Source organism: Haliotis asinina, chromosome 2 (assembly GCF_037392515.1).
Source record: "Haliotis asinina isolate JCU_RB_2024 chromosome 2, JCU_Hal_asi_v2, whole genome shotgun sequence".
NCBI lineage: Eukaryota > Metazoa > Mollusca > Gastropoda > Lepetellida > Haliotidae > Haliotis > Haliotis asinina.
Genome location: NC_090281.1, coordinates 7,251,078 through 7,265,089, shown reverse-complemented (window position 1 = coordinate 7,265,089; position 14,012 = coordinate 7,251,078). Strand labels below are relative to the sequence as shown.

At 40.8% G+C, this 14,012-nt stretch overlaps 1 protein-coding gene across 1 annotated transcript; it reads left to right on the top strand.

The window, feature by feature from the left end:
- Positions 1 to 529: 529 nt before the first annotated feature.
- Positions 530 to 7,513, top strand: LOC137274780 (monocarboxylate transporter 12-like). Its single transcript, XM_067808114.1, has 6 exons — positions 530 to 629; positions 2,809 to 2,904; positions 3,762 to 3,905; positions 4,090 to 4,836; positions 6,801 to 6,851; positions 7,404 to 7,513. The coding sequence occupies exons 1-6, from the start codon at positions 530 to 532 to the stop codon at positions 7,511 to 7,513; spliced, it is 1,248 nt and encodes a 415-aa protein (XP_067664215.1).
- The last annotated feature ends 6,499 nt before the right edge of the window (positions 7,514 to 14,012 follow it).

The following is a 14,012-nucleotide window of genomic DNA, read 5'->3' as shown; positions in this document are numbered from 1 at the left end:
TTGCTCATTAGTATTGTTGTAAATTGTCTCGCATCTGTACTTTGGTGTCCCTTGTTCGTGTTTGAGTAACGACCATTTAGTTTTGAAATTGTCCCAAGCTCATACATTGTGCAGGGTTGCGAATATAGCACATACATTGTTCAGGGTTGCGTATATACCCTTTTACTTATGTTTTCAAAGTCAACGCTTGAATCGCTCCTGAATAACATGCATTGTTGTCCATCTCTAGGAGAAAGGAGGATCAGTAACTTTTAAAAGTCACCTATTAAAAGAGCTTATTTTATTATCTCCAGTATAATGTGGAATCGCTCTTTCTTGTGCGCAAGTGCGTGAAATGGTTTTACCCCCATCTGAAATCGCGGAACTCACAATAAAAGCGGAACTGTAAGTCACGCAGGTAGATGTCCTTGTTGAAACTCTCATTGATGAAACACGCTAGCACGGGTAAGACGCTCACAAACCAAGTACCAAACGTTGTGAAATTGTGTCAGAGAAACAATCCATAACCCAGTTGCTTGTTTTCAAAGGAATGAGGTCACGAAGGAACACAGACGGTGGTTGGGCGTGGGTGGTCCTGGCGGTGTCAGTATTCAACATGTATGTGTTGGGGACTCTGGCCATCTCTGTAGGTATGTAAACTGCATGTCTTGAAGGGTGTATTTGGTAACCTTGTTGTCAAATCATTGGTTCTCAATACAAATACAGATCCGAGTTAGAAGTAGTCTGCGGCAATCTATGCTTGTCGTAAGAGGCAACTGACAGGATTGGATGGTCAGAATCGCTGACTTGGTTGACACATATCATTGTGTCCCTATTGCGTATATCGATGCCTATGTTGTTGATCGATGGATTTCAACTCCTTACCTCAATGGTCAAGACAAAGCTCAATTGTTTACACACAACTGACTTAGATCTTTGATAATATTGACTGCAAACAAACGTAAGGGAAATATCGTGTTTCGTTTCTTTCTCTGTGGTAAACTACGTGACTGTGCCAAATCGTGCGTATTCCTCGACTGTTAGTACACACATGTTACTATATTTGCTGAACACAAGATAGTCCTACAACCTAAAAGACAAATTCATAGAAATTGAAAATGGTATGGCAAAGTCAGATGTTGTAAAGAAATTCGATATACCCACTACTACTTTGTACAACTGGATCAGAAATTCGGACAAAATTAGTGAATGGTACCACCAGTCTGGTTATTCAAATGCTCGCAAACGAGCTCGGTTGTCCAAATTCGAAGATGTTGAAGAAGCCTTATTAACATGGTTTAAACATGTAAGAAATGAAAACATTCAATTATCTGGACCGCTTCTGATGACAAAAGCTGAGGATTTTGCAAGTCGGCTCGGCCATGTAGATTTCAAGTGTTCAGTTGGTTGGTTAGGACGCTTCAAAACGCGTTATGGCATTGTCCTAAAAAAGTGTGTGGTGAAGAAAATTCCGTTGATTTAGAATCTGACAGCATGAAAACGTGGCATAAAACTCTTGATTCTCCACTGAGAGAATATGACAACAAAGACATTTTCAATGCAGATGAGAAAGGGATTTTTTATAAACTGCTACCTGATAAAACTATGGACTTCAAAGGTAGTCAGTGTCATGGTGGAAAGCGTAGCAAAGAAAGGTTGACAGTCCTGGTTGCAGCCAATATGACAAGCACTGAAAAATTGCCACTTCTTGTGATTGGCAAAGCAATGAATCCTCGCTGTTTTGAAAATGTTAGGTCACTTCCCACGGCGTACACAGCAAACAAAAAGACTGGCTACTCAAGCTGGATGTGAGAATGCAACACAAGCGGCGACGGATCGTACTGATTATTGACAACTGCCCAGCTCATCCTGATGTGGACGACCTCAAGGCTATCAGGCTTGTGTTTTTGCCTCCAAACACAACTTCTAAAACTCAGCCGATGGACCAAGGCATCATTAACAACCTGAAGGTCCACTACAGAAAACAGCTTATGACCAAGTTCATCAAGGCCATCGACACGAAGGAGCCCATAAACGTATCAGTCCTTGATGCCATGCGACATTTACAACAGGCTTGGGACTGCGTTCAACCCCAGACAATAAACAGGTGCTATCTAAATGCAGGTTTCATAATTTCCAATGAGACAAACAATGATGATGCTGACAGCGACCCTGAGGATGATGTACCCCTTTCCACCCTAATGGTAAATAACATCACTCTTGCTCAGTATGCCAGTGTGGATGACGAACTAATGTCCAGAACATAATTGACTCAAAGACTAAGACCCAGCCGCCCAGTGACGACGAAGATGAATATGAAGTGCCCCCTCCTCTACCACCTTCTCTTGATGAGACAACAGCAGCCCTTGAAGCTGTCAGTCGATGTGTGATGTCGCAAGATGATGGAAATACTATAATGACAGGTTTCAACATGGTGGCTAACTATGTTGCAGAGAAGGAAATGAATAAATGTTTTTCAAAGCGACAGTCCCTCATGACAGCTTTCCTAAACTAAACCACAAGCTAGACTGAAATGTTTTGTTTGTTTTATACTTATTCAGTGAAATGTTATGAAATAAAACATGTTATATTACTTACAAATCTTGTCTGTTAATCTGTCATTTGCAGATATTGATAAGTTTGGATAAGTAAAAAACCTGATAAGTAAACAATTTTGATAAGTCCCTGGAATGTTTACTTATCAGGTTTCCACTGTATGTTTATTTAAAATCTGTTACCTGTATCTGCATATGCTTTCACATATGCCAATGGCATGAAACCCGTCCATTCTACTCCATAACGCATTTCTATCATACGTTCTTTTCCCAGGTATGTTCCAGGACCAGTTTCTCCAGCACTACGATGACAGCACGGCTTATATTAGCTTGTTGAGTTCCTTCCTCGTCAGCCTACAGTCGATACTAGGTGATTACAATGAACGTAGTCCGATCCTTGATGTCCTTAAAGGCCATTACTGACTCAATCATGTTCAGTTCTAGAAGATTGCGTTGTACGTGATGATCAATATGAAACATTTTGCCAGCATACTGTTATCATCCAACTATCTTAAACATTAACTACCTTTACAAATCAATACAAGCTTCTCCAAAGTCAATAGCATTCCACAACTGGATGTCAGTATCAAAAGAGGATGTGGTAAGAGCAATGGTCAATTAGGAGATAAACATCATGTGTTGGCCAATTTCCGGGTGTTATTGAGTATTTGAAGCACGGGAATATTTCATTTGAAACCTCCGATGTTTATCGACATCGTAAACAAAAAAGTAAACCAAAGGCGTTTTACTGTCTGCACTCGTTTACATCGAGTAGGGGAACAGCAGTGAAGTGTCATCAGCTGGCCGTATCAGCTTGTTCCCATGGTAGCATCTGGAGTTGTTCATTTGTAACGTCATTCTAACTTTACGTCACAATATGATTTGAATGACGTCACCACTGTTGATGACACAACAAAACAATTGTTTGCGTGTCAATACGCAGTGAATAGTCTTGCAGTTTCCGGGAATCTAATACCATTTGATCATGTTTTTCAACCAATCAGATTACAGAACACAGTAACTTTTGGTTTACAATGGTAAAAGAAGTCATGCAACAACAGGCTTCAGGTTTCCAAAATAAGCCGAAGCAGAATATTCAGCTAGTAAACAATTCGAACAACGACTGGTTTCTATATAATCTGAACACATGGATATTTATAGATCTGCTAACGTGTCCTCGGTGGAATCCCATGTTTTTTTATGGAGGAACTGAACACTGTGTTTCAGGTCCTGTGGCAAGTGTGATGTGCAACATGTTCAGTATACGTACATCAATGATGACTGGAGGAACAATACTGTCTGTTGGACTTGTGGCGTCTAGCATTACCAACACCCTTCCGCAGTTGTTAGGCTGTTTCGGAATACTCTCTGGTGAGGAATACGACATGTACCATTTCCTCAATGGTACCTCGGTAGAGCATACAACTAATGTCTCTTAATAATGTCTCTTAATGAATACACTCATATTATTATTTTATAATAGTCGACGAACAACGCAACTAGGTCATATATTTGTATGATATTATGTGCTCATTATTTTCTCGTTTTGATTTAGGGATAGGATTTGGCATCATTTTCACGCCATCTACAATAGCTGTCGGATATTACTTCCGGGAGAAAAGAGTATTAGCCCATGGAATCGCTTCATCATTTATCGGCGTTGGTGTCCTGTCTGGTCCGCATGTACTGGACTGGTTGATTGACCAGTTTGGCTGGAGGACTGCAATGTCCACGCTTGGGTGCATCACTGCCCAGACGGTGGTCATGGGATCTCTGATATTTCCACACGGAAAGTCGAAACAAAGTGCTTCTGAAGCTGTTGGTACAAATGTCAGCGTATTCACACTTCTGAAAGACAAGATCCTACTTATCATCATTCTTAACTATTTCACGTCAATGATGGGCTACTCAATTCAGCTGGTTCATCTGCCATCTTATGCACGTTCCGTTGGAGTACCACCGGCCAAAATCCCGTCGTTGTTCACCGCCTATGGACTCTCTCTCACTGTGTCTCGGATTTTAATTGGTGGGATCTGTAATGACAGCAGCATCGACTTGTTGATGATGTACATATCGTGTCACGGCCTGAACTCGTTGACCATACTACTGATGCCACTGTTTGCACATGGATTTGATGAACTTGTTCTATACGAAGTTCTGTTTGGCATATATTATGGCGTTAGCTTTATGTTATTGACACCTATTGTTGTGGAGTTGTTCGGAGTCGAACGCCTGGCAACAGTGTTTGGAATTACCTTGTGTGTTGGCGGTATAAGCTATCTGATTGGCCCCACCATTGCAGGTAAGTTCATTTAGTAACAGTAATGATACAGCGTGCCTGAATAGTATGTCTTTGTGCATGCTCTTGTATATTCACTTACTTTCAGTTTATAGACAGATGTAGTATGTATTCTCCAACAAATTAAACCATTGCTTTCTTCAGCCGGCATTGAGCTGGAATATATAGCTCCTTCCCGTCTTCTTTCTTCTCCTCCTTGGCAATTGGTTTGACCACAGGTTGACCTAACATTAACTACACTTAAAAAATCAGAAACGAATGAATTACAGTATAAACAAGAATATAATCAATTGAAACATAAATATAACAACGGGACCAAGGACGGTGGCGCAGTTGCTTGTGCTACTGTCATTGGATCCAGAACAATATCTTCTAGATTGCCAGATAACAGTTCTATTTTTACAGCAGAAGCTAACGCCATATTAACAGCTCTTAAATATATTCAAAAGCACCCTAAACGTAAACAATATATAATCTATTCAGACTCTCTTTCTTGTCTTCAGGCGATTAAAAATTTATCATGTAAACATCCACTTTTAATTGACATTATTAAATTGTATAATAATCTTGCTACTGACCAATACGACATCGTCTTCTGTTGGTTACCCAACCATGTAGGCATTTCAGGGAACACAATGGCCGATCTTGCTGCCAAGGCAGCACTCAACAAATCTGTGACACCACTTCTTATTCCATACTCAGATTACAAAGCGAACATTAGAACTTATATACGTGATCTGATGCAAAAGAAGTGGGACACCCAAGTAGGTATAAATAAATTACATGAAATAAAACCGTATATTGGTTACACCTACTTGGGCTGTCAGTCCAGATTTGAAGAGGTCATTATGCGACGATGTCGTATTGGTCACACCAGATATACGCATAAATACCTTTTGAAAGGTGAGGATCCTCCATTTTGTATCCCTTGTGATGAAAGAATCACGGTCAAGCATGTCTTGCTTGACTGCGTGGAATATTCCATCACAAGGGATACCTATTTTAAATCACGTAGTATGAAGGACCTTTTTACTAAAAGTTCTCATTTAATTATTGGATTTTTAAAGGAATTAGATTTATTAAATGAATTGTAAATAGATTTATTTTTTTTATCGGAAGTTTAAATTGTTAACTGTGCTTGTTGGTGGCTGTAGTTGGGGTTGAAGTACCGTAAAACTATTGTCCTCCTGAGAGGGTACGTAAGTCCACAAACATTCAAAGTAAATTCAAACTTTCCATGTTTTTAATCGTAGAATAAGTGAATTTTACTGAATGGCTAGATTTCCCGAATTGCTGACGGCTGAGGGGCTGATGTAAATCCAGCTAGGGTCCATGCAGGTAGCAAAGGTACTGTAAGTCCCCATGGTCCCTAGTATGGTGATCTACCTTCAGTTGTTAGCAATCTATAGCCCATTTTTATCTTGTATTGTCCTCTATAGATAAATTGTTTTAGGTATAGTTACTAGTTTTATATTCTACTCAGTGATATTCTAGTTGTTTTACTGTCCTTCGTTGACAGGTTTTATAATAGGCATATATTTCATTTCAGAATTAAATGTTCTCGTCACGGTATGGCTGTGATACTGCCGATGTGACGTTAAATGTTAACTCACTCACTCACTCACTTTTCTCCTATATAAATATTCTTTATTATAGCTTTCATGTGTACGGCTTTCGTCGCCACTATGTTGTTATATGTGATAGAGGCGAACCAAGCTTTTAACGAGACTAATTGCGTTTTATCATGAATTGAGTATATGGATCTTTACTCATAATATCAATCCTTGTTTTGGTGTAGTCACAGTTATACATAGAGCGCCGGGCGTCAACTCTCACAGGAGTTATAAGCAGTCTGGATATATCATTTATACAATGCCTAGAATCGCTTATAAATTACTATACTTCCCACTCAGACCCACCTTGTTTACTGTACCGACATCTAAATTATGTAATCCTACTTCTTTCAGGTGCACTGTACGACCTGACATCATCATACGCCGCAGGGTTCCATATTGGTGGTAAGCATGGACTCTTCACTGCACGAGAATGGTACAGTGTTCACGACATACACATGTTCCTACACATGTTCCTACACATGATTGTGTTCAACCGATACTTACTTTGCTTGGAGCACAACGCTAAAATCAACCACTTACACTTACAGTTTTGTTTTCGAGAGCCATGTTAATATTTCAATCCCTTTCGGGCAATCCGTAAGGCGTTAAGTGAACGTAAAATTGAATAATTTGGAAAAAATTGTAATATAGCACGTGTCACGCCCATATCCATTAGAAGTTGTTCACTGGTCACGAGGGGGACACGGGTTGATATACCCGCGATATTTGTTTATGTTTATAGGAACATAAACAAACATCGAGGGCACATCCACAAATGGTTCCCAAGGGTCTAAGTAAGTCAATAACGTATGTATCTTACCGAACTCCTCAGTATAAATTTTGCATTATTTGAAGCACGGGTACAAATCTTTCTTGTAGTAGACAAGAAAACCAGTTTCAGAAATATCACCCTTTCACTAAGCTGACTTTAATCTGATACGCCTCTGCTTTCAGGCTCTGTGTCTCTTCTCGGCACCATGCTGCTGTTCCTGAAACCAATACTGAAGAGAGAAATAAAATTTCCAGGAGATCCTGAGAACAGGGAATGTTTGGATCCTTCCTAATACGGAGAAGCAAGATACATTCTGAAATGTATTCGCATTCTATGTATAGTATACCTTCGCACAGAGAGTCACAGGCCCATGGTGCTCAATTATACTCATGGAAAAATTTACGGGAACGCATGAAATAGCCGTGACTTTTTATCTTTGAAACAGTAAGAGAAAAGTTCATACAGATGAAAAGGCTTATGTCAAGTGATGAAAATCAATATCGGGTGTGTCCCCCATGTCTCTGGAGAACTGCTTGGCATCGTCGTGGCATGCTGCGAATGAGTGTACGGATGGTACCAATCGGAATTCTACGCCATTCTTCCTGGAGAGCCACGAAAAGTTCATCCAAATTGTTGGGTTGAACAGGTCTGTCCCGAACATTGCGGCCAAGAACATCCCAAAGATGTTCGATGGGGTTAAGATCAGGACTTTTACCCGGCCATTGCAACACCCGGACACCTGCAGCCCTCGGTCTGTCCCGACAAACATGAGTGATGTGAGGGCGGGAATTGTCATGCTGGAACTCGAACATTCGACCTGCTGTACGCGCAAAAGGGATCACAGTCGGGTTCAAGATCTCATCACGATATCGTACACCTGTTATCCTGCCATCAACACGCACAAGATCTGTTTTGTGGTTAAAGGGAAACCCGCCCCACACCATAACAGAGCCCCTCCAAAATGATCATGCTGTTTAATGGTGCAGGCACTGTGACGTTCCCCAACGCGTCTCCAAACTCGAATTCGACCGTCATTATGGTCAAGGGTGTACCTGCTCTCATCACTAAACATGGTGTTTCTCCATTGACGTACGGTTCTTCCTCCACGGTTCGGTGCCCACTCCAGTCTCAAGCGCTTGTGTTGCTCAGTCATGTTGATTCTAGCCAATGGACTACGACTTTTTAGACCAGCCGATTTAAGACGATTACGCATTGTACGTGAACAAATTCTGACGTTTGTTCTTCGCCTGAATTCCGTATTGATTTTGGAGGAGGATTTGAACCTGTCTCGCAGAGCAATAAGGAGTAGGGTCCGGTCATCCCGTGGGGTGGTTTTCTTTTCCTGTCCCCGACCACGCCTCATTTTGACGACACCAGTCGCTCTATAGAGATTCCAAAGTCTGGATATCACGCTAACAGACTTGTGAAAAGTTGTTGCAACCTGTCCGAATGAGCTTCTACCATTAACCATGCCAGTTGTATCCCATTTCTGTGGCAAAGTTAAGTACTGTCTCGCCATGTTAACAATGTTTTTAACCGCTGTGTTTGACAGTGCACATACACGTCACGTGTAAATCTAAGTGCATGTAACTTTAGGAGCATGTAGTGCACATGCATGGAAAGCATTATGGTGAGTTTGAGTGAACTGCTCTTCACGAAAACGATAATACACGACGCTGAAGTTAGTAAACAAAAATATTGAATTGCTCAAAGAAACATGCGTTCCCTTACATTTTTCCATGAGTATATATTTGGAAATGTCTCCATTTTACCATTGTATATAATATTTCTTAATAACGTTCGAAGACATGAATATATAAATGCGTTCCAAAGTACATAAATTGTGCAAAATGAGCAAGTCTAGACGTTCACTCAAAGTTGTGTTTTCAAATCATTACCTGATTACCTAATTTTATCTTTAATATATTGGTAGAAAATGAGTATATACTGAGATTGTGCCCTTAATGGGCGTTGAAGCATCCCCAGAAAGGGTAAGATCACAATGTTCACAGTGTAATTATATACTGAATGTTAATTGTTGAATAAGGATGTAATTTTAATCTGCGCCCAATACCTATCTCCAGAAACGAAAAAAGGTGTAAATCTGTCTGGGAAATCCTACAAGTAATAGAGGTACCGCAAGTCTCCATGATCCCCAGGAGGGTGGCCTTACCTACATTGCTGAGCACCGAACCCCGTTGTTATGCATATATATATATATATATATATGCGTATGCGTATGCGTATGCGTATGCGTATATATATATATATATATATGTGACAAATAATCAGTTTCAATGTCCTGTATATATATATATATATATATATATATATATATATATATATATATATATATATATATATATATATATATATATTTGTGACAAATAATCAGTTTCAATGTCCTGTAACTGATATCATCTGTGATATTTTGCTGATTATTTTTCTTTCCATCGATTACAGAGTTCTTAAATGTAGCGTTCAACTACATAATGCATGACTTGGTGTCAAGTTACAAAATGGATGACATCCTGCCGATGTGACTTACATTAAACCCACACTCGAAATGTTGCAAAAACTGTCGGACATTTCTTGTATCGTTGTTCATCTCTTTGACAACGACACAATCTGTATGGAAACAACGTCGCATCATCTGAATAAAGAAGCTGTTCATCCAGAACTCTCCAACTTGGTCTCATCGTTATATTTCTGAGAGGCCGATAAGACATTACTTGTGTCACCTCACACCTGAATTCGTCCAGGCCAGCTCTGAACACGGTCAGATTTATATGTTGGAAATCATTTGCATGGTGTATTTGAAAAGCACACATATGGGGCACAGTTAAATTTGAATAGATCCATTGTCATGGCCTGCTTGAAGTCGGATCTAAACCCAATGGGGCACCTGTTGGGTCACTTGGGACGTCCTCGTCATTTAAGTTGTACTGGAAAAATGTGTGCTCATGAATATCTGCCAAATTGCCGAGGCGAACCAAAGGGAACTTTCAAATTGTTCTGTCCGACTCATCACTGACGCCATCTAAATACTGAATAGACCCGTGTAGGTTCGGGGTAGAATGGGCATTCAGCAACCCATGCTTGCCATTGAAGACGACTGTTTGTCGTAAAAGGCGACTAAAAGGAGATCGGGTGGTCAGGCTCGCTGACAAATGTCATAATTTGTTTAAGTGGGATTTAACCTGAAGTTCTGTAAAATGTCATCCCTAATTCACCTCTGTCAATACGCAGTTTCAGATCTTTAGCTGGACTTCGTTTGCTAATTTTTGTACAGATGTATGTGGGCTAATGATTTAACAAAGCAGCAAAATGAGACAAATGATTTCTCATTTATGTTTCCCTTTTCTCTGATCTATTTCAAAGCATATACTGGAATTTTTCCTCAGATTCCCACTGGCAAACGGCGATTAATCCCTGACGTTTAGCGATCAGTGTCAGGTATATGGACCTATAAATACATTGATTTTATTTAATTTATTAACCGACTACTAATTCAAAGACCTATAGTTAAGAAAACATACTAGTATTTTTCTGAATTATTTACGAACAATATGCATGTTGTTGTATAATTTACATTATGCATAATTTGTTTGTGGAAACATGGAGCAGTGCACGTGAAATATCTTCGTGTTCGACATCTGTCCAGACACACAGTGGGTTTGACTGCTGCTTTGGACGAGGACTGGAACAGGATTCGTCACACTCATCCCCAGAGATTGATCCAAAGAATAAGGAGGCGTCATGAATCAGTTGTTCGTATGCAGGAGGGCTACATGTGATACTGATGGAATGTCGGTATTTGGACTTAAGACCTTATTCTTCAATTCCGTGAACACGATGAGTTCACGGTAGTACGCGTGTGCTAGAAGCGTGTAATTAGTATGCTTTTCGCATGAAATGAGGTCATTTTCAACTTAACCAGCTCATATGTCATGTATTCCTGGTTATGTTTCCCCATCCCCTTTTCATTTCACTTTAAAATTCATTTGGTATTGAAATATTGTACGTACACGTTTCATGCATCACTTCATTAAAGTTGCTCAGTCTGAAAAAAATATTGGTGTAGCTTAGTCAATTACCTTACATCTGTCTGAACCATACATACAGGAGACAACAATATTAATGTTTAATCAATTTCACATTTTGAACATTTTTTTCACAAAGGTGCAGAGTGTTAAAGCAACCGCAGAAACAGGTCACACTTCAGTTTAAGTATAGGCAGCGTTTGGCGCGCAGAGTCCCTGGACGAGTGACCGTGTTTGGCACGAAGAGTTTCTTGGAATTCAGTCCTGCCCACCAACGAACCACGTCTGATGCATGTATGCACGCCTTAGGCACATGGATTTGTTCAAAACTGTCTCTGTTCACCCAGCAGATAATGGGTACCCGGCAGGACAAGTCATGTCCTATAAATCTTCTATACTCTGACAGACAGCTGGTGTTATCCAGGGTAACAATAATCAGCGTCGATGAATGACTAGACATTTGGATACTAGGCGCTATTAAAATATATAATTCTTATCAATGACATGTTTCAGAGATCAGGATGAAAATGCTGCAGAGAAGATTCGAGTGGTCCTGGCACAGACAGGCTGGTAAGGCTCATCATCAGCTTAGAGTTTAGAGTTTTCTGTGTGAAGTGTTCGTCACACACGGACACACGGACACACGGACTTACACTCTGGAGTTCTGCCTCTGCCTATCAACGTCTGTTTGTCAACAACATCCGACCTACAATCTGCATTTAAGACGCTTCATGCTGGACCACTGTAAGGTACATCCAGTTAGTATGTCTGCTCTCTGTAATACCAAGATTCTGGTGAGTTGATATTTTATATTTGTGACCCATTACCTTAGACTTGTGACTCAACTGCATTGTACCAGAAATCTGTATTGTGATTCATTGTAACTTGCTCATTGTTTGCTCAATATATTATTGAATATTTTAGACTTGTCTGTGCTATATTTTGCTAGTTTCACGGGAGATTTTTTATGCCTTTTGTCATGGCAATTTATTAACCGTAACACACCAAGCATTCAGCATCTACATGGGCAATGAGTACAGTGTTGTGGAAACGCATATAATTGTAGTAGAGTGATCCAGCTTTGAGTTACTTCTTCATAGCAATGCACTTGCCATCCACAGCCCGCAGACAGTTGTGGAAGTTCCATCTGCAACTAAAACGTTCAGCAACCTCCTTTCAATCATCTTAACAACTTCCATATTGGACTAACTTCAATTGTTAAGTTGTACTGTAGACTAGCAGAAGAATTACCCATGGCTAGGAAGCAAAGATTCTTTACCAGCTTGAGTCACACGTCCAGCAGTTCTCTCATGAATGTGGTCGTCTTCTCAAGATGAGGGGTTAACTTTTCCACAATGTCTAGGAACAAGTCGGGTGAAATTCTCAGGTAATATCTATATCCTTTCGGATCTTCTGTGGATAGACAACAGTGGAGGCAAAATTCGTGCAAGTGTCAGGGCAGCTTTAGAGGTAGCAACCGCCCTAACCAAATGAACTTGCAAACCTCCAGGTGGTACACAAACTTTATGAGGTCGAAACAAGCCACCGGGAGATAGTTTAATTGTTTGCCAACCATAGCAGCAAAACAACTGATTATCCCTTTGGATATCGGCTGTTCGTCTGATATCAGCTTTTGCATACATCTTATAAAATGGCTACACTGCAATGAGGTACCAGGTGGGGATGGTTGCCTGACAGCAGGAAGCTCATTAGACACAGAAACAGCTGGAGCGAGAGCCCAGACAGATTATGAAAAAGGTTACCAGACAGCAAATTTAGAACAACTTACAGATCCCACGGGGGACTGGTCTGTCGGTCAGCCATATGGAGTCTGTCCATGCCTTCTAGAAAACACTAAACAAGAGGATGCTGCCCCAAAAGTGCACCATCAAGAGGTATGTGGAACGCAGAAATAGCCGTTGAATATCCACGGACAGCTAAAGTCGCCAGACCGGCTTTGAACCAAGATTCCAAATAAGCAGAAAAGGGATCGAGAATCACTTTGCTGACACACCAGCGTGCAAGACAGGCCTATCTATCTTCATACTGAACGTTTGTTGAATCCCTCAACCAAGCCAGAATTATATCTGCAACTGGTGCCGGAATTCTGCTCGCTTGGAGGCAGTCTCACACAGCGGCCAGGCCACCTACTGAATCCTGGGGTTCGGACGGGTTGCTCCATTCTGGGATAGTAAGTCCGCTCGAAAAGGTGACACTGCAGGAGGTTGTAGTAGAATCCTGAGAAGTTCAGGAAACCAGCTTTGCGCGAACGAAAACGGTGTAAGAAGCACAAGTATTCTTCGGCTAGCTGCGACAGGACTCTGGGAATCAGCAGTATTGGTGGGAACGCCAACAGTATCCTGTCCGTCTAGAAGAAAGGCGTCGTTGGCTACTGCCCTCAGATCTGGAATTGGGGAGCAAAAAACCGGTGTCTGGCCCGTCACCCCAGTGGCAAACAGATCCACCTAGAATGACCAGAACAACTGGGAGATACTCCCGAATATATTCTAATGAAGCATCCATTTCGGAGCTAGAATGCACTGTGTGAGAGCATCTGCCTGCACGTTGTCTACCCACGGAAGATAAACAGGTAATACAGGATTTCCCTTCTCATATGTGCGTTACTAACGCAAATTAAGGCAAAGAAAATAGCGAAGTGAGTATACTGATCAAAGTCTTACAACTCGCAAAATTTTATCGTCGCGTTCATAGTATTGACTGTTCAATCACAAAATTTTATTGACGTAA